Source organism: Pleurodeles waltl, chromosome 1_2 (assembly GCF_031143425.1).
Source record: "Pleurodeles waltl isolate 20211129_DDA chromosome 1_2, aPleWal1.hap1.20221129, whole genome shotgun sequence".
In the NCBI taxonomy this organism is placed as follows: domain Eukaryota; kingdom Metazoa; phylum Chordata; class Amphibia; order Caudata; family Salamandridae; genus Pleurodeles; species Pleurodeles waltl.
The window spans coordinates 77,311,122-77,336,311 of record NC_090437.1 but is presented as its reverse complement, the minus strand read 5'-3'; the positions used below and the strand labels follow the sequence as shown (position 1 = coordinate 77,336,311).

The following is a 25,190-nucleotide window of genomic DNA, read 5'->3' as shown; positions in this document are numbered from 1 at the left end:
CAGTGCACGAGAAGGGTTGGAGTGGGCCCACCATACTCCACGGCTTTGCGCTATCGATCCTTGCCCTGGACCCAGGAGGAAAGGGACGGGGGGCTGGGACCGTGGACAAGAGCAGGAGTAGTGACAGTCGGGGGCTGTTCAACGAGGAGGTGCTGAGGAGCTTCACTGACCTATCGGGGGTGGGGAGTTCCTCAGGGACAGTTTTTACTCTTCAGGAAGTTAGTGCATACCTTGAAGGACCATTGGGATACGATTAATGCGGAGCCCACTGTCCACGGGGTGTTACACCTCCTGATGACCTCAGGAGAAGAGCCTCATTTGGTTGCTAAAAATATACCGGGCCCAGATTGAGGTTGCATTAGAGCCTCTGCATTCTCTGAGAGAAAGGTGGGCGAGAACGATTGGGCGGGACCTGTCCGAGGCAGAATGGAGTAGAGCACTGGCTTATCCCCGGACGATCTCAAGCAACACGAGATTAAGATACATCCAATACAACTACCTACATAGGACGTACCTCACTCCTCACCAACTGTTCCGTATATATGGGGGGACCCCCAGGACATGCCCCCGATGTAGGGACGGGGAGGCTGACTTTGATCATATGGTGTGGGGATGCCCGGTACTTCCGGCTGGTTGGGGGGCGATGATGGCGGTCCTGTCAAGGCTATTTGAGGCGGAGCTGCAGCCAACACCTACTATGTGCTTGCTGGGACTCAAGGCCGGTGTCCCGCGGGGGAAAGTTAGGGGTCGTTTCCTGGACCTGACTCTGGCCCTTTATAAAAGACTGATCACGAGGGGCTGGAAAGCCTCCAGCCACCCCTCGCTGACTGAATGGAAAGGCGATGTTACGAGATGAACCAAGGCTGAACTGCAGGTCTTAAAGGCCGAGGAGGCCAGGGGAGTTCGCCAGACCCCCATTGCTCCGGAGTGGGAGGACTTCGTGACAATCTGGGCCTACCTAATGAAGAGATCGATAGCTCCCGAGGTGGTAGGATGAGATGACCAATACGTCCAAAAGACTTGGCCCTTGGGGAAGGTCCCTGGAACTAGAGCTGAGGCATTGACGGACACACCAATAGGCCGCACCCAATGACAAAGGGTAGAGAGGGACTGGACACAAGTAGCTACATAACTGCTGGAAAGGAGGGGGGGGGGGGGGGGGAGGGGGGTGAATGGATGGCTGGCCATCCCCGCTCAATGAAGTGCCCCGGCAGAGTCTTCCTTTAAAAGATGCAAAGGCCCACCCACATAAGCCATTAAGTTTATACATAGTTTGAAGTTGAGTTAAGCCTGTTATGAGGTCACATAATTCAAAATGGTAACAAAGAATCACGAAGTAAATAACCACTTAAAGTAGAAATGTTGGAATATTAGAATCATTGATTAACGAATACTATATGGTAATCAAAATGACTGAGTTATGTAACAAAGTATCTGTAAAGTATAACATGAACACGGATTGCTTGAATGAAAAGTATGATAAGAACAAGATGTTGCCGCAAATGGACTTGCACATGTAAGACACCGAATAGTTAATAAACATATTTGAAAAAAAAAACTGAGTTTATTCATTCTTATGTCTAAACATATATAAAGATACTTGATATTTTTGTAAATTGGCGTGGATCTCCTCCTTGAGTTGTGTGTCTCATTTATTGGCTGTGTGTGCATTTGCCTCACACTCTCTGAGAAACCCAAGGCTGTTCGACCACAATACCACCTTACAAGAGCACCTTGGGATATCAAGAGCGAGCCACTGCCCACTAGTAAGGAAACCCCTGGACTCCTTGCAAGTATATCTCATCTGGTATACTATATAGTCAGCTTCCTATACTGCAGTGCTGCCAGGAGGGACTGCCACTCTGCAACTGCTTTGCTATGTTAGCCTACTGCTTGCTTTGCTGTACGAAGGACTGCCACTTTGCTACTTGCTTTGCTATGTTGGTCTGCTGCTTCTAACCTGGAGTGAGAAGGACTGGACCGGTTCTCTACATCCTTGCTCCAAAGATTATCCATATGCTTGATGGCTTGCCCGTTGTTCACAGAAGTTTTAGGGCCATAAAAGACTTCCCTCGCACAACAACTGCTGTTATACGCAGCTAATCTGGAGTCCAACTCTCCTGGATTTGCCCACCACCAGCCCTGGGCACCTTATGGTGTACCAGTGGTTTTTCTGCAAGACATGCACATACCCACATTATGCGTCGACTGAAAACTCCCCCTGTCTGCACTGACAATCACAGACTGTCAAAGGTGCCTGTTTTCCCCGAAGTCGCAGTTCAGCGCAACCCGGTGCACCCAGTATCCATCAGAGGTAGGAGGCAGCTCAGATCCCCATGTGGTTCTCATCCAAGAGAGACCACCACGTCTGCCATCACTGCCTCTAAACAGTTGCATCAGACTCCAGCGAGGCTCAGCACTGCTTCACCGACGCCTGAGTTAAGGTACTGTGCACGCAGACCTGCACTCACGCAGGTGGCCCAAAACCCAAGCGGTTAAGCCCAGTCAGCTTAGTCTTACATCCTTACCTTAATACTTTGTGGAGCACTGTCTTCATGCTTCAACATTGGAGAAAAGCCTTGTCGTCTTTCCCGGCATTACCCTAAAGGACTTAATAGATGCTAGTGTGTTATCAGCACTATAACTACATCCCTTCTTTAACTAATCTTAACTTAAAATCTATTTATTGGATTTTGTCGTTTTGGTCTCATTTTACAAAGATAAATACTCTATCTTTTTTCTAAACTGGTGTGGTCTTTTTGTGGTGTCTTTCATGTGTTACTGTCATCAGGTGTTTTAAAAATACTTTACACATTGCCTCCTAAGTTAAGCATGTCTTCTCTGGGCCAAGCTAACAGAGGATGAGCACAGATTAATTTAGAGTGTGTATCTGACTTAAACTGATTAGAGTGGTGGTTCGTACTTGGACAGGGTGCATACCCCTGCCAACTAGAGGCCCCATTTCTAACAGAGGTGGTAAAGAAGCTATGATCCACAAGAGAGACAAAGATATGCTGGACAGCCTAAAACAAAGACATGAGAAGGAACGCAAACAAAGATGAGTTACAAACCACACAGCCAATGGCAAGCAATGAGTGGGTTGCATTTCTAGGTAGGTCTGCAGCATGTTCCCTGTATGTCTTTCCAACCAGACAGCTGCACTTTCTGGTAGTCTTTGACCGAAAATAAAATTTAAAAACAAACCTGGAATAGTGCACAAACCCCAAAATGACTAAGTAGCAAAAACATTACACACCAAAAATCAAGACCATTGTGCACCATAACAAAACTACAGACCAGCAAAGAAAAAACAAAGCATGGTTTACATAGAAAGCTGAATTTTAATGAGCCTACATAGTTTCTCATCAATTCATAGGGAAAATAGTTAGAATTTGAACCACCCACTTGGAATTTTATTTTGCTCATATCTGGAAGCAAAGGGCATCATCACCAGGCAGGCAAATACAAATACTTTTTGCAAGCAGTCCCAAATGCGCCCAATGTTCCTGGGGGCACAAAAGGGACTATGGAACAACTTGTAGAGCTACTCTTCATCCTGACAACTTTCTAACAACCCACACTCAGTCCCAGGCACCTTGGAGTCCTACAGGGAGGGAAGGGCCTTCATTATAGGTTATCTTCAACCTGCTACTACTGAATCAATAGCAAACATGTGCTAACTTCCAAGCCATGGCTTCGGCCAAAAGGCATAATAGAGAAAGACTACACCTGGCCATTATCTGGCAAACAAGCAGCAAATGAAAGATGTGAAGAAACATCCTACTGAAATTAAGGACCTATCCACAAGAAATGCCACATCCTTAGGAGGGTTACATATATCACTGAGAATATAAGTAGCAACAAAGTCACCAAAACAAATGCCATTATGGCTGTACCCCACATTTTGTTAAGGTCAAGAAAAGAGAAGAGAAAAAAAAACAAAAAAAGAAGTATTTGGCATTAAATAATTTGTGATCGAATTATTTTAACAGATTGGCCCAAAAAAGCAGCCAAATGAGACTAAAGTGAAGAGGGTTTGCCAACTTATCAAGTAACTACATCTTAGTACCATATTGATAAAATGTTCTCAGTTTTAGCATGCTAGACTGCATTTCTTGTTTGACTGCCTCCCTAACCAGGAAGACACAAGTTGAGTGGAGGAGTACGAACAAGAGAACCATTTACATTCCCCTTTAAATTCGATATTGGTACTGCAAATAATAAATAAAAAAACCTAATACATGCCAAACCATTTCTGTACGATTGGCAACATAACAATCAATCAGATTTATACAGTACAACTAATCACCCGAGAGAGTATTCAGGCACTTGAGGGTCGTGATGGTTCAGATGACTCAGTCGAACAGCCAGATCTTGAATGCTCTCCAGAATCCCCATAAAAAGGTAGAGGTCCGTAGCTGCAGAGGGAGGTTGTTCCAGGATCTCTCTGCAAGAAAGGAGCGTCCTCTGCTATTGTTTCAGTAGATGTGGGTGAGTCGGGGGGAGGCAGAGGGATGCATAGTTGTCTAACAGGGTGTGACCTACTCAGAAGGCTACCCCCAAGACAATGTGTGAACTCAGAGGGCATTAGCAGCTTCCTAACAATAAGACAGAATGGAATCTCTGTCCTGTTATCATTCATTAAGTACTTGAGGAAATGGAGCCTCTGTAGGAAACTGCCAAAATAGTTTTCATAATTAAAGACCACCCTCTAAATCTAGAATTGTGATTTTGACCTCCAGTCTTGCAAGCACACCTATTGCTTCCAATAGCAACTTACAATTAATTAGCACCAGTTTATTAACTTTATGATCAATTGTAGCGTGGCATTGGCAGCACACCACGGGTCAAGGTGTGCACATTGACACTGTTCAGAAAATACACAATCCCATGAGGTACGCTAAGCACCAACGTGATGCAACAGTCTCTCCTGCATTAAATAATTATTTTGGGAACCGACTTAGGAGGCCATTTCCAGTGATTAGTAAAAACAATTTAGAATGTGCCATGTATTTTCAGTAAGTCATATTTTCAACAATAATTCAAATGCCTCATTGTTCGAGTTTGTTTTTCTGTTAGGATAAGAGGTGTGATTTTGTCAAGAAATCAAATCGCTGTTCTTTTTTTGATTTCCTCTTGATTCTCAGAAGAAAGCTATCAAAATCAATATCCGGTTTCCTCAGTTCAATATGTCTTCCTTACCGTGCAAAACGTAATCAGGGTACAGTATTAATGTGACTGTGCTATTTCCATTTGGGTCTGATGATATAGGCATCAAATTAAATTTCAGGGATTCTCCAGCACTATGGGCACAAGTGTTTTTCCTTATCAGTCTGAGGCCAGTTGCTAATAGAGGGGCCCCTCAAAGAAAATATAACTTATCAGTGGTCTTGCATCTTGTGGGGCACTTTCCATCTCAACATCGCTTACTGTCATTTTGGGCTGATGTACATGAAGAGTAGAAACAAGATGAATAAAAGACTCAGGTCCACTGGAAGACTGACATGACAAGTTTTCCCTCTTTGATGCTGCAATTACGGCATCGCCTGCCAAGTGGTGCCACCTACATTCTTTGTTAACATATTATTTACACATTCCTCAGTTTGTGAGACCTGCAAAGACTGACATTCACTATTCTGAGCAATCTAAGTGTATCCTAAATTTGAAGATCTAGCAGACTCCACGACCTTGTTTGTATCCAAGATGGTTGAGAACTCTAACTCTCTAGGTTTTTTTTAAGGTTTGAATGATGCAGTTGAGCTTGTTCTCTTGCTGGGATTAGAAATATTAGATTTGGCAGTAGAGGTAAATATTAGAGTTCCCCCACATGATGACCCCGATTTAACAAAAATAGGAAAGCCGTTTTGGTGGTATAAAGAGCCCTCTTTTTTTATTTTTGTACTTTGAGTTTTTTTCCCCCAGATGTGTTTTATTCTTTTCTGATATAACTGGTCAGTTGTGAGGTAGTGTAGAATTTACATCGGTTCCACTGCTGAACTCAATTGTGCATAATTTAAAGTCCTCACCAGGGGATCTCCAGTAGGCCTAAATTTTGCAATAAGCCTTCACTGAAGTAGAAACCTATGAGGGTAGCAGGGACATGATGATCCCCGTTGCATTGTCTTCAACAAGCTTGTGTTTGAATTATTTTTTGATGTCAGGGTATCAACACCTTGGAGAACTCAGGATCCATCTCTACTCATTCCCTCCCGGTGGTTGTGGGTCGAGGAGGGGGGGTATTGGTGGTACAGAGGCGTTGATTTTTTTTGTGCCTCTAGTGTAGCACCTTCACACACAGTATCAAGATTTTTTGCACACGCTTCCAAGCACCTGTTTTATCAATCCTCTCCTTGCTGCTCATAAGTAATAGTGAATCACAGGTACGCATTCTCTTCAAGAAGTTTTACCGAGGATCCCCTTCCTCATTCACCACAGAAAGAGATGGAATAATTAAGGTACAAACAGGAGGCAAACATGGTCAACCACTGTACATTAACCACAACAGCTGCAGCCAGTTGTCCATGCCTCAGGGGCAAATCAGAGGACAAGAGAAAGAGCTGGAGCAAGCAAGGGCAAACAGGGCACGCAATGTGAAGGTGTAATGCACGGATGGGGTATCTGAGACTGTATTGTCGCCGATCGTCACAACATCTGGCATTACCATTTGGATTCATGTTGTGTATATCACACAATAATGGCTGCCACAGACATTGTGTTACCAGCGGGAAGGCAGCAGTCCTCTTTTACTCATTATAATCAATTATCCAATAGTAGTGAATGAACTTACACTTAAAAGCTATGTTTACTGTGCTATTTTGGTTTGTAGCAAGTATTGAAAAAGGCAAGCGCCAGATCACATCTACTTGCCATTAAAATTGACTGCACTTGACCCAGTGAGATAACAGTTGCAATTTTTTGCAAAATGTTATATATATCAATATCAGTTCAAACAAGACCTCCTTCTCCCTTTGCAAGCCAGGAGTATAGTAATGCCAGAAGACAGTCGTTTCATTTTAAAGCATTTTTCTCATGGGTAAACTATCATATTTCTTATTTGAATAATGGAACAGTTTTCTTGACTAAGTTCTCAAAAGCATTCAAAACGGTATGATGCCATAGAGGGATCAATTTTGATTTCTGCTTTGAAACGATCCTGGGTGTCCCCAGTGAATTGAAAAAATGTTAGGTCTAAATTGTCACAAATTAAAAAAACATTTTAGGATTTCTCCCCCCCCCAAAAAAAAGACCTGTTTTTTGCCTAAACTGCATTAAGTGTACCAACATAATAAAAGGCCCAATTGTATACACCACCCTGCATCAGGTGAAAGGGAAATTTAACTCAATCCCCAATTCAACATGAAATACTACATACTGCATTTACCTCCTCAAATGCCAATCTTGAAAGACAAAGGATGATCAAAGCAAAATCACAGAAAAACAATGTACAATTATAGCCAAAAACATCAATTCGGGTGTGGCTAGGCAATTTATATAAAAAGGACACAGCGTGACAACTAAGATTCCAAGTATTGGAAAGTGTTCGTCCACTGAAATACAGAAAAGAGAGGACAAAGGACAGTCTCAATGAGAAAAACCTTTGGGATAAATAATCGCAAAACCATGATTCAAACAGATATCAACCATAAAATGAACCGGCATGCTCACTTCTAGAGTTTTTCCTCACAATGGTTTAAATGATAACACAACCGTTAAACATTCAACACAACATTAAGAAACGTATCTTACAAAACGATGCATAGATAATGTATCAGTCTTTTTCATTCAATGATTGTTCATGATCATCTGCACTGCAGAACTAGTCAGCATTATTTCATATTTTTCAAACACAGGAAGTTTACTTTCCGACTGTTTTGTAATTTCTGCATGTTAATTACAGCACCACAAAAAGATGGATGGAATGCTGAACACTATCAAACACTCACCCCCACCGTGGGCCTGGGTTAAATTCATCGCTTTTTTGCTCATACCACCACCCCAGTTTGGACCCAGCCATATGCAAATCAGTCTTGACCCGGCTCCCCATGGGAACAGTCCAGGTCCTCCGTGGATGGGAAAACAAGCATCCCGGACTGGTTTTGGGGTATCAACCCCTCATCAGCCAGGCTAGCCTGAAGCCATTGAAACAGTGAGCTATGTTGTGGGCTATGTGCACCCTAAGTGGCTAGGGTATGCCCAGGTGTGGGTCCTTTGCTCGCTGCACCACTGGATTCAAGCTAGCCTGCCCAGTAAGGAGCAGGGTCAAGAGTGATTTGCATACGGATGGGTCTAGCCTGGAGCAACGTAGAGAGCAACCCAGTCCAAGGATTGCTTGTGTTCTGGTTCAGGGAGAACATGGCTTGGCAGTTCGGGCTGGACTGTTTCTACTGCAGCAAGGTAAAGTTGATAGCAAGGTCCTAACTAAGGTGGCATGGTGTGCAAAATAAAAATGGGTGGGGATGTGGTCCAGTGGCTGAGATTATTCAAGCATTCAATCCAACACAGTTTTGTATATTTCACCCTCTTCAAATACGGCACCCAATATGATCCAAACACATGGAATAACACTCTACAGAATGAAGCACATATGCTGTTCTGGGTTGAACTGACACTAACAAAACAAGCTTTTGCAATGCAATCGGTCTTGTATTCACTGGAGTTAGAGCTATTGAAATTGTAAATTCAGAACTGGACTTTTCTTGCCACATAAATTGGTCAACCCTGCCTCATAATTTCGTCTTTTCCTGACGTATAATTCCAGTGGCCCTGCATATCACTAAAGCACTTCCATTTACCATTTTCCTCTATCTGCAGCAGAAAATGAAACAGTTGGCATTTAGCATCCTAATTTAAATCTGCAATCCTAATTCTAATAAAATAACGCTTTCACAACCCCACCATCAAACTTGCTGGCAAACACAATTCCGCCATAAAATAAACCACAAGATAGCCACAGAGGAGAAATAAACTGGAAGGGTCACCCAAAGATATATCAAGAGTGTTCAAACAGTCATGGTCATAATTGTAATAAGGAGATATTATTAAAACATATACGATCATATAAACCTTTATAAGAAATACACTTTTGGCATTAGACTGTAATGCTTAAAACACCATAACAAAAATATCATTTGTAAGAAACATGGTCATGTTACCATATTGTTAGCTCCTAGAGGGAATAACCCCATGGAAAAAAACAGGTGAACATAATACAGTGTAACCATATATTAAGACCGTAGAGGGAATAGTGCATTACACATTTTCAAGCCTAACAGGTCTATTGTAACAAGATCACAAACAAAGTCCATAAAACATAATTTCTCCCAGCTGTATAACAAAAGTTCCAACCATGAGAGCTTAAAAAGATAATGAATGGTGATAAGGGTCATTATTTTGGAGTCCACACTAACATTGTTGGGATCCAGAGATGATGTAGACAGAAAGAGCACATCGTTCTGAGCGTTTTTGTGGTGGTCCCTTTGTCCTAGGACCATCACAGGCCAAGTTATGAGCAAAAATGTTTTGTCAAATAATGCTCTGTAAAGCATTATGTGGCATGTTTCCGTGTGCCACAAATATTTTAATATGTTGATACAATTGTTATGCTTAGAACATCTCCTAGAGGACACCGCAATGAAAATAGCATGTGTAAGAACATGGTCATGTAACTATATAATTAACCCCTAAGGATGATAACACACCACAAAAGAAAATGACAATAATGTAGCATAACCATACATTTAGCCCCTAGAGGATGTAGTTCATTATACATTTTCAAGGGCAGCAGGCCCATAAAAATGATATTGCCAACAAGACCCTAATAAACACAAACTACTCTCAGCTGTAAAAAAAAAAAGCCCCAGCCTTTAGAGAGCTGAAAAAGATATTGAATGGTGGGAGGGGGTTATTATTTTGGGGTTCCCATTAAATCACTAACCTACGGCTGATGTAGACAGAAAGAGTGCATCATGCTAAACATGTTGATTGTGGCCCCATTGTGCTAGGACAATAGGCTCAGTTATGGTAAAAAATGTTTTGCAAAAGTAATGCCCTGAAAAGCATTATGGGTTGAGTTTTCCCGAGTGCAATGAATATTGTTGTATCGGTTCGCCCGCTGTTCCAAGAGAGCCGCTTTCACTTTGAGGATTTCTGTTTTATCAGAAAGCATTTACCAATTTCAAGTGTTTTAAGGGGAGCGCCACAAGAAATTACTCCGATCAGGTAACTGAACAATGTGTCCAGCACTTCAATAGGGCAGATGAAGTTCACGGTGTTGTACCGGAGCTGTGAGTATTATGGCCGCCATGGAGCACAAAGGGGAGAGACAAAAGAAAAGGAAAAAAAAAAAAAAAAGAAGATGTTCGCCCATGCTGAAGTATATTGGCAATCGTGCAAAAATCCATTTAACAGGGACAGTCTGCAGGGCATGACAAAAACAGCCTCCAGGCAGGACAAAAGTAAAGCATTTACTGTTAATGTTAAGTGATTTTTGAAAGGCAAGTCCACGAACGAGTGACAGTGATAGGCGTGAGATGGGAGTGGTTAAAAACCCAACACTCACAACAGGTCAAATCGCTTTAACGCTCAACCTAATGATTTGGGGTAAATTCTCATTGCGCAGGGGAAAGCAGGGGCAGCATGACTTACAATGTAAGAGACGCTGAAGACTGAATCCTTGCCTTGATTTTTATAAGCGTGAAAAATACCAACTGATTTCTCACATCCTCAAGGAGATTTTAAGAACTAAATCTGCAAAAAAAGATTTTATTAGTCTCTTCTGCACTCTGATTCAGTCCCCAGCACTCTGATTCAGTCCCCAATGTATAGGACCACCGCCACCTAGTGGAAAGAAATGGAAAACGTGTGTCTGGATCTTCAATTCAAGTGTTTTGAGACATGTTGCATGAAAGCACATTGGGTTAACTCTGCCAGTTTTCTAAAGTTATGAAAAGGGCACTCAGTTTTACTTTTTTTTTTTTTTTTTTTTTTTAGCATTTCGTCTGTATTTATTTTTTGACAATCTTATCAGTATTCATCCTTGTTTCTTTTCACTTATCTAACTGAAAAATGTGCATTCATATGTAATGCCTATTTGGTTTGGCACATTTCAAATCCAAGTATAATGAAACAATACAGCCGCATGAAAATATCAGATTAATACCAAAAACAAATGTGGAGATATGGAGTTATGTAACGAAATCGCACCCTGCTTAAGCTGTCAATCTGTGCAGCTATTGGCCCGGAATTCGGGAACAAAGGTCTGGAGAGTCACACAAAAGAACTCCAACTATTTGTATTTCTTTGCTTTTAAATATAAATACTAACAGAAAATGCGCTGTTTTCCAAGATCAGTGAAAACAAAACAATGGGAGCCTTAGTTATGAATTATACTTTTGTAATACATTTAATATGACTGACCCAAAGTAAATTTTTGTGTCCTGCATTTTTATCAAGAGATACTCGGACTGTGTGTTCTAGAAGACCAATGGAATAACTAAGAGTAACGTATCTTGGGATTCCAAAATGATTATGTTGGGGCATTCCTATAGTATTCACAGTAAGTTGCAGATATATACTTGATAACAATTGTGGTGGCAAGGCTTGGCCTGGCTCAGTATGGGCTGCGAACGGATTCACCACATCCCACGGTTTGTTCATCTTACAAAAGGACATAGGGAGGATTAAGTTATTGCGCATGGGGACCCTATCCAAGCTTGACTGTCTAGGCTTCTTTCTGGTTATGACCCACGTATTGAAGGACATTAGGCCGCTCGGGGGGTCTGGGCTAAGTTAAGGCTCTAAATACTTTATTCTGAAGTTACTCAGACACATATCTGGTTGCTGCCTTAGGATTTCATTACTTTTTTGTCAGGTATTTTGAATATATGCACTCCACTTTTTTTATATGTATATGTTGAGTCCTGAATAAATAAATAATTAAATGGGACTCCCCCCCAGTAAAATGTTGAATGCAGCTTGCAATGTGTGCACTTTCCGCAAAACCAGCCTGGGTATGGTTGGGTATTTCTCTGTCTGTGGTAAATTCAATTAAGACAGAAAACACCCAACTCCACTTAAATGGGCATGCTGATGTTTGGTGGTTCTGACAAGAAAATGGACATCTGACCGTACTGACTATCCTATAAGAAATCCCTTTCAGAGAGATGTACACAACAAGTCGTTGAGTGGCCTAGATCTCAACTCCTTACCTGAAAGCGAGAGTAATTTAGTCACTTGTAAGTTGAGACTTCTGTTGTCTGCCACTGCTGTGTGAAAGGAAAGAGTGCACTTGGATTGCCATGGGGCTCTACAATGCAGGCAATCACCTGCTAGGAAATGATTAATACATACATTTATGGTGTGGATTTTTAGGCACCCTTATTTTAATCTATATGCCTCATGTACCTCTGACGATTTTTAGGTGCCACTGATTGATGCCTAGTGGCTTCAAGCTTTCACATTCCCTCATGGAAACATTTTTTAAAGCCGCCCATGTCCCTTAGAGAAGATGTGGTGTGTAGAAACATGATTAGTTTGTGAAGACAGCAGGAGGAGCAGACACTTGTCGCATGAGTCACTGCCTGTTCCCACGAGAACGTCCAATAAGATTTTCAAAAGGAAATCCATTCCCACCGGATACTATCCAACCTGGAAGTTGCAATCCGAAGGTTCTAAGTCGCTGATACATGTCATTTTGTCTCAGTTAAGAGAGGACACTTGTCACACCTATTTATACTTGCGATTCGTTATAACTCTCGAAACTCCTTCAGTGAATCAAAAAGTCATTTCCAACCTGCAAAACGTGGGTTTGTAAAGAGCAAACAACTGTTTTGCAGTATCAGAACCTTGACTTCGCAAATGGCGGGGTTTGTGGCTACAAAACCGTTTTGTACACCAGACCCTTAGTTCAGTAAAAACAGTAATTCCTAGCCGTGCTGTAGCGTTAACATTCCTAATAACGCAGGAGTTTTTTTGGCGACTTCGTTAACTGCTAGCAAGAAAAAATTAAAAAAAGTTAACATAAGCGAGCCGATTCAAAGGGCCATGGTCAACATGAGCGCAAAGGAGACACACAAAAAGAAAAGGAAGTTAGCTTGCAGTCAAATGTATCGGCAATCGTGCAACTATTCATGTAACTGGGCATTCTGCAAGGCAGCAACAAAACCGACCCAAGGAGGGACAAATGTAAAACATTTACCAATGATGACAAAGGATTTTTGAAAGGCAAGCACAGGAACGAGTGAAAGCGGTGGCTGTTAAAAGCCCACAATACTTTTGCTTGCGCACTTGACCTAAAAAGAGTTCTTCAATTTATCTCCCAGAGACTGCTTCTTTGCTTCACCAGGTTGCAAGCCTTTGAATTACTCAGACTACGACAGAATGACCCATAAGAGAAAACGATAAGAACTGGCGACACGTGACAGAAGATTACAAATGCAATAAGCATTTTGGATTTATCTTCTAGGACTTATGGATGTGAACACTAAAAAGACAGAACCCTCCTCTTTTGCGAAAAATATGGGTTTGAATGGAGTCGGTAACTGAAGTCAACATTTTTCAGCAGTAAATATGGTTGTATTGATTAATCACATCTCATAAAATATGCATATATACTGATTATAATTTTTTGGGCTCAGCATTTCATTCTTCTGAAATGCGTCTGACACTACATTAGGTTCTCAAATCTTGGCAATTTTTTTTTTCTTTTTGACCATTGGACAAATGGATATATATATATATTTCACTCACACACATACACACACACGATGGAAATGATCAATTTAAGGTTTACAATATAAACTGAATGAAGTTGAAGATTAGCAGAATGAAGTTCAATTAATATAATGAAGAAGCACATCTTTTCAGAATTAAGATTTTGTTTGAGTCTTTATGAGTGATTCGCGAACTTTAACATATGAGATATGCTGTTATATCATTGTGGTGTCTGACTTACAATAACCCACCTGTTGGAGCACTTTCTGAACCACATGAACATCCCAGCCTCTTACAGCAATATACACGTGCCTTCTGATCTTTTGCCTTACAAACAGTAATGCAGAAAGAGAGCGTGCCAGTGGCCTACATGAACAATGTCAGGGTACTTAAGCTGGAAGCCGAGACCCACTCAAGTTTTCGATTCATTGCAAAGTACCCCAGAAAGGCCATCAACCAGGTTGAGTGAAGATTTATATTGGTAGCTTTAAATTAAATAATAAGAACTTTTGTCGTAATCAATACTTCGGTTCAGGCACTGTGCAAACCATCACAAGCAGTTGTATCTATCTATACAACACACACATGCATTGCAGTTTCCATGCAGTGTAGCGAGGAGCAGAGTTGCCTTGTCTCCCTGACATCACAAGGTCCTAACATAATCCTGTCTTGTGCTTCTTTAGTGGTCTTTGATTCCCTTGGTACAATGGTAATTTAGTTGCACATGTCTCTGTGTTTTTTGATGATGTGCTGATAAACAGAGGCCCAAACATGGTTTTGAGTGAAATGGAGCACCTCACAATCAAGTCTGGTATGTACTCTGTTTACCAAATATAGCCAGATTATCCTAGTCAATAAGACCCAAAGGCTAAATATGTGGTCCTTTGATACAGGAATGTATCAAGCTTTTACAAATATGGAAGCATTAACCAAAGTTGGTTCTCTGGCAAATCAACTACAGTAAAACGGTAATACTCCCAAAAAGTACCATATCTTTTTCATGCCCCCCCCCCCAATTTCTCGTTGCACTTCTTATATTTGAGGCTATAGGAAGCCAATCGTTAGACATTACTCCCCTTGAAGTTCAGTGGCATTACACTGCGCCCAACTTACATTTCTGTCGCAGAGAAGCTGTGGCACTCTGCTCCTTATTCACAAGCTCCAAGCCACCTTTTTGGCATTTCACCAACACCTTTAACCATTTTTGTATTGCACACTGCAAAACTGAAATGCTTCTAGATGCAAAAGAGATGGGAGCTAGGAGAGAAAGAATGGGCTGATATCTTAGAGCATGTTAGGATTCAGTCGCTTCTTGAAGGAGAGGAGGTTGTTGGACACCTACAAGTGAAGGGCAGAGGTTGATGATCATGTGGGGCAGTGGATTTGAGAAAGTGGAGAAAGTTATAGCCTGTGGAACCATTGTACAGGATATATATATTTTTATTTTTTTATTTTGCCTTACATATACGTGCATGGTGAGCCACTGAAGTTAAAGGGGAGGTACAAGATCTTGAAAGCAGTCTGGTCTGAATGGAAGCCAATGGAATTCTCTACAATGGTGCCTTGGCTTTTTTGTTTCAGTGCATGTATCAGATGGAGTCTAACATGCTGTGATTTTTGGAGTCTGTTTATTTGGTAAACAGATGTATAGTGAGATGCCTTAATCCAAACAGGAGTTAAAAGGGAGCTTTGCACAACAGTATGGTGTGTTTCAGTAACGAAAATGAGGCTTTCTGAGCAGTTTCAGTGGCTGGAATGCTGGCTTACCCACTGTTCCGTCCATTTTTTACAGTTAAGGTTAGCTTTCCAGAGGGACAGAACTGCAGATCATGTTTTAACAAATTAATATTCCCCTTATATCACCCCTAATATGTTACATTTAAAAATGTGTGCAACTTTAGGCATGCACGGTGTGATAGGTGGAGGAAATTTTTAAATGACCAGTTTTAGATGCCCTATTTGGATAAACCCGCCAATGCCAGGAATAGGTGTTTGACTCACAGATTCAAATCCGGGCAAGTCAATTCAGCCTTTCATCTTCCTGCAGACCATACAATGAATAAAACTGAGTTGAGCTAACAATTAAAAAAATAAAATATATATTTAACTGTTATTCCGTACCAAAATGTCCAAATATGTGAATGTGGTGCTTTACACACGGTGTGTTATGTCACTGACTGTCAGCGTTACAAGTTCCCTTTTTTGGACAGCTTGCAATAACCTAAGAAAAAGATTGGAATCACAAAAAGTAGCACTTTTCATACCACACTATTGCTGTGATTTATTTTATAATTTTCTCTGAAAGGTATACATGCAAATACACTAATACCTTCCAGCCCCTAGGTCATCCTTTTCTGCAAGGAGGCAACCAAGAACAGCTCAGCGGACAAGATTTAATTAAGGGCTCTGCAGGAGGGTGTCACCACAGCTGGCCCTAATTGTACACTAAGACCTGCAACTATTAAAGGCAGGGCACATTACAGTGGTGATGCAGATGCTCCACCTAATTCACACCAAAGTCCCCTTGGGAAGAGGGATAGCAGCACGCTGGTTTCCCCTTCTCTGCGTCTCTTTAGTGAAGTACAGCTTTAACTGCTGCTTGCACTGTTCTGGCAAATAAAATATTCTTAAATGCTGTGAAGCCCACCAAACTACAGGCCCTCCAAATAATACCCTTATTAGACTTTTTATGTATATGGATCGAGGAGAAAAACGTGATACATGAGGGTAGGGCCATCAACAACTAATTAGTTCAAAATGTCAACAAAGATGACTGGGTCCTCCCGAAATTAGAGATTCTTTTGAATGAGACTTTTTTTATTAAGCCTTTTACCAAGACGTGGTTAGAGATCAGTTCATTCAATTAATAAGTTCCACAATGTATTACTTTAGTTTTCTTTATATTAATGTTTAATATTCGTAAAGGGAGAGGTCTCTCCAAAGTTTGCCAACATGTGTAGCATGCAAGCCAAGAACTTTATCAAGGTTAAATAATAGAAGACATAGGCAAACCAAATAATGTTTACAAATTGGAAAATAAATATTATTAGTGATGGCTCCATTTGTGAGAAACACCCTGTGTTTTGCGTGAATCAATATGCCTTTAAAACTACGATGAAAAGTGTAACGAAGTGAGAAAATAGGAGAAAAATATAAATCGCAAATAGACAGAAAAGATTAAAGGTAGATCCAAAGTTTAAATTTAATGAAATATATTCCTCCGCTAAGATATCACCAAAAGCAAAATGCTGAAAACTGGCACCCCTTTTAATGTGTGTGCTAGCATAAGGAAATTCTGTCTGTACTTATTGCAACTCTGTTTACTTTCAGTAGCAAGTCAGGTATCCCCAACAATACCTTTTTATGATTAGACCCATACTCTGAATCAAAAAGGTTATTTTTGTATACAGAGACATTGATAGATACATATAGTAAATCTAATCGAAAAATCTCAGCAAGGGCAAATATTAACTCATTACTTCTCAAACTCAGAGTAAAGGTCTTTGTGAAGGGAAAAAAATAAATTTATATTGTTACAGACTAAGTGGTTCTTGTGCGCTCCTGGGTCCGCCTACAGGGGAAGTTTAAAGTCATAACCATAGATAGCTGCCAAATAGTACCATCAAAGGTTAGACAGTAAAAATTCAAAGAACTTTAAACCAAGGAAACACTTAACCAATTCACGCTGGTGGCAATTTCAAAACTAGGTCTCCGCGGACCGGTGAGATCAAGAACTAACAGCATCTAGCATCAACGTCATTTTGAGATCATGTGAAGGTATTAGTCCAACAGCAGTTTCAGAATTGTAAAGACAGCTGTCGTCCTTGTAATTGAAAGTGCCATTATGGCCAGATAAAAGTAGTTCAAGCATAAATATGACATCCTGTCATCAGTGGTTTCTAACTATTCTATATTCTAAACAAAGTAGATGATATACAATTAACTGATAATCTTGATTGGGACCAATCACTATCTTATTGTAAACAATCCACAAGCTTCCAAGGACTTAAAACCATATCCATAAATGAGTTTTAGAAGAAGAGCACCCAATCGAAGTAAAACAGTGCAGTTCACTTTTTTACTGATTAAAGAAAAAATAAAATATACCTTCTTGAATAAATCCACAGGCTTCTATACCTGCCCGAACTGCTCCATTTGTACATTGGGAAAAGTAAGACCCAAGCCCTTACCATTAAAAACCAACAACATTCAATGAACTAGTGGATGAAGTATGAAGGTTTATTTATTTATGTGAATATTTGCCCACGGAATAAGGCATATATAAGAAGCACAATTTGACCACTCAAATAGAGAATCCAGGAACACGATAGAAACATCCAAAAGTCTGACACAAAACAACCCTTGGGTTGAACAATATGAAAAGAATCACCGACATCAGCGAACATTCATCTTCAATGTAAGTGAAGAGCAAATGAAAAACCCACAAGGGGGCAATCAGGAATTTATCCTTCATAAACGGGAGAGAGAACTGATTCTGAAATTTCATACTGACAAACAGCCTCAACAAGGATGCAGAACTACATATTTGGCTACTACAAGATGTTGATATGTTATGTAAAACCTATCAATTGAGCTTCAGTCCATCCCATACTACGATATTATCTCTTGTGGCACAAGGGTAGTCAACATAACTGATTGGTTTATTGGTGAATTCACTTACAGGAACCCTCCCGTTACATCCTAGGGACGAACATTGAATGGATACGCTTGATACATACCGGTTGATGATAATATTGCCTAATACGCTTGATCTATGTGTATAAGGCCACAACAGACTTATCTTTGTGTGACTTTGGGGAAAACACACAGGACATGATATACTTATTTCTGTAAGTAATACACAGGAACCACTTGGATATAATTTATGTATCAGTGCCCTTTGACAACACTATAAAACATGTCATGTCCGTTACTAACTCACCCTATGCTGTTGACTTGCATGATGCTCCCTTCTAATCAGGACAATGATGTTAAGTTAAATACACAAATATGACTTGGATCATGGGAACTGCTTATTCTTTCTCATTTGAATTCTATCTATAAACCTCATCTCATAAGAATGTCCCAATACGGCGTCTTCGCACCAATGACACTATGGATAAGCTGAGGTAGGAAGAATAAACTCATGCCCCAGAATCCTAAAATTTAGGGGTAGATACATTATGAATCTTTATCTAAATCCTATTAGGTTACCAATATTTACGGTTAGGCTTATTGAGCCTCTTATTGCCTCTTATTGAGAAACCTTTTCCAATATGGCATTCCAGCATCAGCATCGCCTAATATTTGAATGAAGCCTTTGTATACAGCTCTCCCTGACTTGATTGTTTTGAAAATAAAAACAATTCTGACATGTCTTACTTTGGATAAACAATTCCTATATAGACTTCCCATTGACTATAATGAGGAGGTTATACCTCAGATGATGAACAAACCTACCCGCTAAAATGGCGCATAAACTTCCAAGTTAGGATACTCATTGCCTCGAGTTTAAAGGCTAATAAGGAACCATATACATCATACAACTACAATATGGCATCTATTTGACACAGTATCTGCAACTTTAGACACGTCTTAATCTCGATAAGACCATGATTGGTCCCAATTCATGAATATTATGAGACATCTGCCTATGCTTAGAAAATACAATCGTTACAAACCAATGATGATAGGGCGTAATGTTCATGCCTGAACAAGGAGGAGAGCATGTCTTTTTGGCTCTATGGCTCTGACGTAGGACTAATCCCTTCTCACGACTTCAAAATGGCGTCAATTCTAAACGTTGTTAGTTTGCGGTGTCGCTGACCACAGAGACTTAATTCCGAAAGAGCTCCCTATGTGAATGGGGTAAGCATTTCCTCGGATTACAGTTCTTCTTTGACAGTACCATTCTAGCAACTGCCTATGGTCATGACAATACACCTCCCCTGTAGGCCAACCCAGGAGTGCACATGAACCATTTTAAGTTTGTAACAATATGAATCTTTTTCTTCCTTTCATAAATACATTTACTCCAACAAGTCTGAGAAGTACTGGGTTAATAATTGCCCATACTGAGATTTTTTTTATTAGACTTGACATTTATCCATCAATTAACCTGTATACAAAAATAACCTTTTGATTCCGAGTACAAGTCAAGTCATACAAACCTATCTTTGGGGATACCCGAACCCTATAGGAAACCTATTTTAGGACTTACTGCCAAAAATGAACAGAGCTTAAACAAGCAAAAATGACAGGTAACATATCCTTATGCTAGTTCACACAGTAAAAGGGGTGCCAGTTTTCAGCATTTTGCTTTTGGTGATATCTTAGTGGAGGAATGCATTTCATTACATGAAAACTTAGAATCTACCTTTAAACATATTGATTCACACCATTGTGTACTCACAAGCATTTTCCCAGGAGCCAAAATGTTTGGTTAGTGGTGTGACCGAGGACAGCAATGATATCAGCAGGGTGGTGGTCGGGCGGGAGTGTGGTTAAGGTGGCTATAGCGGTAGCGAAGCATGTACATCTAGTGGCTGAATTGCAAAGTTTAAAACCAGAAAAACTGGTATCAGTCCCGGCTTTCCTACATTACCAAATCGTGTGATCCGAGTCAATTGTTTTATTTCACGCTCCCTTCTTTTTCTTCATTATCACATAGAAGAGAACCTCGAAATACATGACTTCAGGATTTTCACTGTAAAAAAAACCTTCTTCTGTGTTTGACTTAAGCTAATTTGCTATCCATGTACAATAGCAACCCCGGACACCCAGCGGGTGCACATGACAACTGACTTGCCTTTTACTTCAATACTAGCATTGTCATCAGGGTGTAGGGTAAGCATGCATGTTTCTATAATCAGGTTTGAAAACTACAACTTTCAAAAAAATACTTCTCAATGAACTTACATCTGATGTACCTAGGCGAAACCGTTCTGCATTTTAACAAAATAAACCTTTTGTATTCTGAAAAGATTTTATCATATTACATGTTTGCTGCAAGGTGTCTTTAAAAATGATGAACGTTCCTAATGTTAGGCAGTACAAGACACCCTAGTAACTTCCTTTCTTTAATTTCAATTAACCTTTAAATAAATAAATGTTTGCTCGTTAATTAACATTTTTTAATGCTAGAGGTGATTCAAATAAAGAACAGCCCGGTACTGCTGTTGACCAGGGGGCTGATGTAAAGGTCAAGAGGGTCGCATTTTGAGTATTACCGATTCAGGCCAACAGGTATTGAGGTGTCTGTCACAAACGGTGACCATCACTAAGAATATGTATTTTCAATTTTTTTTAACAGAATTTGGTTTGTCTGTTTTATATTTTTATTTAGCCTTGGCTTGCGTGCCCCAATAGGGCAAAAACATGTGTTGGCACTCTTTGGAGAGACCTCTTCCTTTACGTGTATTAAATTGTAATAAGGGGGATGGGGGGGAATTGTGGAAATTATTGATGGAATAAATGCATCTTTAGCCACGTCTTGGTAAAAAAAAACTTTTAATGGAAAACAAAACTATCAAAAAGTCCTCTAATTTCTGGAGGACACACTCGTCTCCGTTGACATTTTGAACTAAATAAGATATTTAACTGCTGGTTTTCAAAAGAGTGTTCATGATATCCCAATAGCAGTGATAAGATCCTATATACATTTGAAAGGCTAGATCTCCCCTTTCATCATTTCTGGCTGTTTAGCCCACAATTGCCTATTAAAAAAAAAAAAAAAAAAAAAAAAAAGGCAAAATGTCAACTTCTAAGTACTATTTTACATTTCACAAGTTTGCAACGAGGCACAATGGCATATGATACCATCAGCCATTCATGGCTTTTCAAACCGCTTGAGGGATTGTGGGGCTTGCAATTTAGCTTTCAACTCTTAAGGACTCAAAAATCCACCTTTCAAAGTGTTGTTGGCTAAAAGGACAGATGAGACTGAAGATGTTATGCATGACATGGAGCCCTTTATCATTTAGGAATTGTACAAAGCTATCCAGCCCATTTCAAACACTGCTTGTTTTATGAACAAAACAATAAGTAAACTTGCTGAGGCTTCACGCTTCCAATCATAATATAAACGAGCATTGGCTATGCGAATAATTATTTTCTTTTGTGTATTGTAAAATGTTATAACGAGCTACAGAACACAATGAATATACAACATGGAAAGCAGCAGTGCAGCTTTCCCTAAAACAAAAAGTATGCAAAGGCCAGATGGCAGTCACAGAAAGATCAAACAATTATTTCACATTTACAAGACAAGAGCACCCAAAGGTAGCTAACATAATAAAGAGGGACAGAGAGGCATTAAAGAACGGACCTAAGTTTCCTATACAGACAAAATAAATTATACAAGAAGTACAAAACTACTAGAAGAAACAACCAAACCTCTTATGGAATTACTATACACTTCTGTACTTTTCTGGCACATTGAACTCTCAAATATAGTGCAGTATGCCTCATCATTATGTTCCATGCCTTGCACTCCGAAGCATCCAATTGTACTATTTTTAATGGTTGGGGGGGGGGGGTCTCCTGGTCATGGGTCCTCTAGTTTGGGTGAGGTTATGTTCCTTATGTCAAAATGTATGTTTGTTCCTACTTTGTTAAACTGTCAGATCTAAGTGAAAATTGTATTGGGGTGGGGGGGGTGGGGGCTGCAAATATTTCACTTGTGACTACCACATGATTAAAAAACAGAAGGATAGAGCAAAGGACCTAGCTTCTCTTTTCCATCAACATGTTTCAACATTTGAATATTGCTCCTAGGGGGTTCAGGCTTTTTCCTTAGGACTGTAAGTCCCTCACAGCAAATTTTAAGAAACAGTCCATGGGCCATTCACCAACGTCAACCATAATGGGGCGTGTAGGAAGGAATTGCAAATTTCCTCCAGCCCCACTCCTTAAATAAGTGCTGGAAAGCAATATTGGTGAGTCTGTGGGCAAGTATAGCATGCTTAAAAGGGTGGGTCTCTAAACAAAAAAACAAAACAAACAAAAAAAAAAAAGAGCCTTGGCTGCGCTGCCAAGCCACATTTGCAAATGTGAAGAGGATGTGCATAGGCCTTTAGAAAACCTGCCACGCACCCACACAATCATCTTCTGCCTGACTAAAAGCACTAAAAGGGTTGCGGGAGTGAGGCAGCAAAAGGTCAGAGCCCATAACTCTGTTGCATCGCCTAAGTTGCTGCCTGACTGGAAAAGCAGTTGCAGTGGTTGTGAGCATCTCTTTTCTCAGCCTAAACCTCCTGCACTGTACAAAGTGTTTAGACTGCCAGTTTTTTTTTTTTTAATAGCAAAGATATTTTACTTAAAAGGCATATTTTGTAATCTTTCACTTCAGCAGTGGATTATATTACGGCACTGACTTTTTTTATTAGTATTAACAAACCACACTCCTACCCTGACTGTTATTAATGACCAAGGACAAGTATGTGGTTTTGTTTCTCCACCATAAGCCTTTACTGTTCTAAGCTGAACAAGATTGTGGTCTAACGAACAATATGCAAGATAGATGTTTGTAAATGCACATCCTTTAACAGGAATTATTTCGTGGTGCTCTTAAACGTGAGGAGAAACAGTCAAAAAAACGTAATTGCTCACAGTTACGTTTGGTAAAGCTGGGAAGCAAGGACTGACACCAAGTACTTTGGGTTAGGGACCCGTTGCTACTTTTCCCCTAAGGTCCTACAAAAGAAAGCTTTGGACTGACCTGAGCATTATATGCAAGCACATTCAAAATATCATTTGTTTTTTTCACAAATTGGGGAAGCAGCAGTGGGAACAATCCATCACAGGGCAGAAACAGCACAAGCGTCCGCCACTATAGGACAGGTAAAAATCAGCAGCAGCAAAGCCAACCTGTGCTTCCTCACAGAACAGAAATGGCAATAACAAAGCAAGCTTTTTTCCCTCTCACGGGACGACACAGGTGCAACTTTTTTCGCTTCCTCCAAAACAAAAAATAAATAAAGCTTTCATCGCTCACAGAACATGTGCAGTTAAGGAATGACTGATTACAGACATCTCTAGAGCAAGTGTTTAAGTCACTGAGGGGAACATATAGGTGGACGTGTGAGTGAATATGCAAGGTGTAACAATTCTCACTTAGGTGATATTCCATGTCAGCAGCCTGAAAGCCCTTCTGCCGGCAACGGAGACCTGCATGCCGTTTGTTTTGATTCGCGAAATAGCACTACCTAGAAGATTGCTGTATGTTGGAGCAGCACATCCTGATATGCTCAGGTACAGAGGTACCAATGTCTCCTAAAATATTTTGAATGACTGTGCGCAAGGCTCCATGTAGCTAGCCCCAGACTCGGAGCGACACTCGTTGAGTGTTGAGGGCCGTCACTGTGATATCTGAAAGAAAAACCTGTGAGGGCTTGGGGTGTCCCTGAGGGCTCTGCGACATGGGAGGGGGCGTGCGTGCTCTGCACGCAAAGGGGGCGCAGCGAGTGATCTGCAAGCAAAGGTAGGAGTAAGATTGTGCGTGCTCTGCAAGCAACCGAGGGGCAGTGATATGAAGGAGGGCAGTGAGGGCTCTGCAAGCAAGGGGGTACGTGAAAGGGCAGTAAAGGATTTGACGAGGCAGCGAGGGCTCTGGGCCGCAAGAAAAGAAGCAACAAGTGCTTTGCAAAGGGTGCGTGTTCCTCAAGTGGAATCCCGCTGCGTGAGGAGTTTATCTAATTGGAGACAGTGAGCAACCCCATTAAACTCGGCGTCGCTACTCACCATCGCTGTCCTCCGCATGCCGTCTGCGGGACATGATCACTGCTCTCAACTGAGTGGGTGCGAACGGAGACCGGGGCTGCTGGGGTCTGGTGCTGGCACGTGCAAACTGGAAATTCCGCGCGCCGCTTTTGCTTACAGCACAAGTCACTGGAAGCGCGCGTAACGGCCAGACCACGGCTCTCCTGGGCAGCAAACCTTTCAGACGCCTCCTGCCGAAGAACACGCCCCCTTTCAGTTATTTCCTTCCGGAGTCAACGTGCAACAGGACAAAGCATACCGGGATAGATATAAAAGACGCACCTAGGATTTAGGCAATCAACACGCCATAGTACTCGGCGTTTGCTTAATCCGGTGTTCGTGCTAGGCTTGGACAAAGTTGTCCGGAGTTCGCGGAGCTATGCATTCGCATAACGGTTTATTGCACCTTTTAGAACGTACCGTGATATACTTAGAGATTTGAGCCCACGTGAATGTATTAGCTACAATTTCTACTTTGCACTATTTTGGTTTCCATGTTAGTGACACCAATATGCGCCACACTTTCTCATGTGTTTTCTTCAGATGATATACCTCGCTAGAAAGCCTAAATGGTTATTCCCGTACATTAATAATTCAGGTTAGAATGTTTTTTTTTTTTTTTTTTGGGGGGGGGGGGGCTTAGCTTTGATAAAAAAGTAGGAGGCAATCACCCATCGTTGAATGGGCTAGTGTACGGTTGTAGAAGACATCGCCTGCGCCTA

The 25,190-nt window shown here is 40.9% G+C and overlaps 1 protein-coding gene across 1 annotated transcript in view; it reads right to left on the bottom strand.

Annotated features, from left to right (window-relative positions):
* NCBP1 (nuclear cap binding protein subunit 1) overlaps nt 1–24,685 on the bottom strand; it is a 511,810-nt gene extending 487,125 nt beyond the window's left edge. The window contains exon 1 of the mRNA XM_069236547.1: nt 24,451–24,685. Within this exon, the coding sequence (XP_069092648.1) occupies nt 24,451–24,484 (34 nt within the window). The 5' untranslated portion in view covers nt 24,485–24,685. The remainder of the gene's footprint in view (nt 1–24,450) is intronic.
* Between the last annotated feature and the right edge of the window lie 505 nt (nt 24,686–25,190).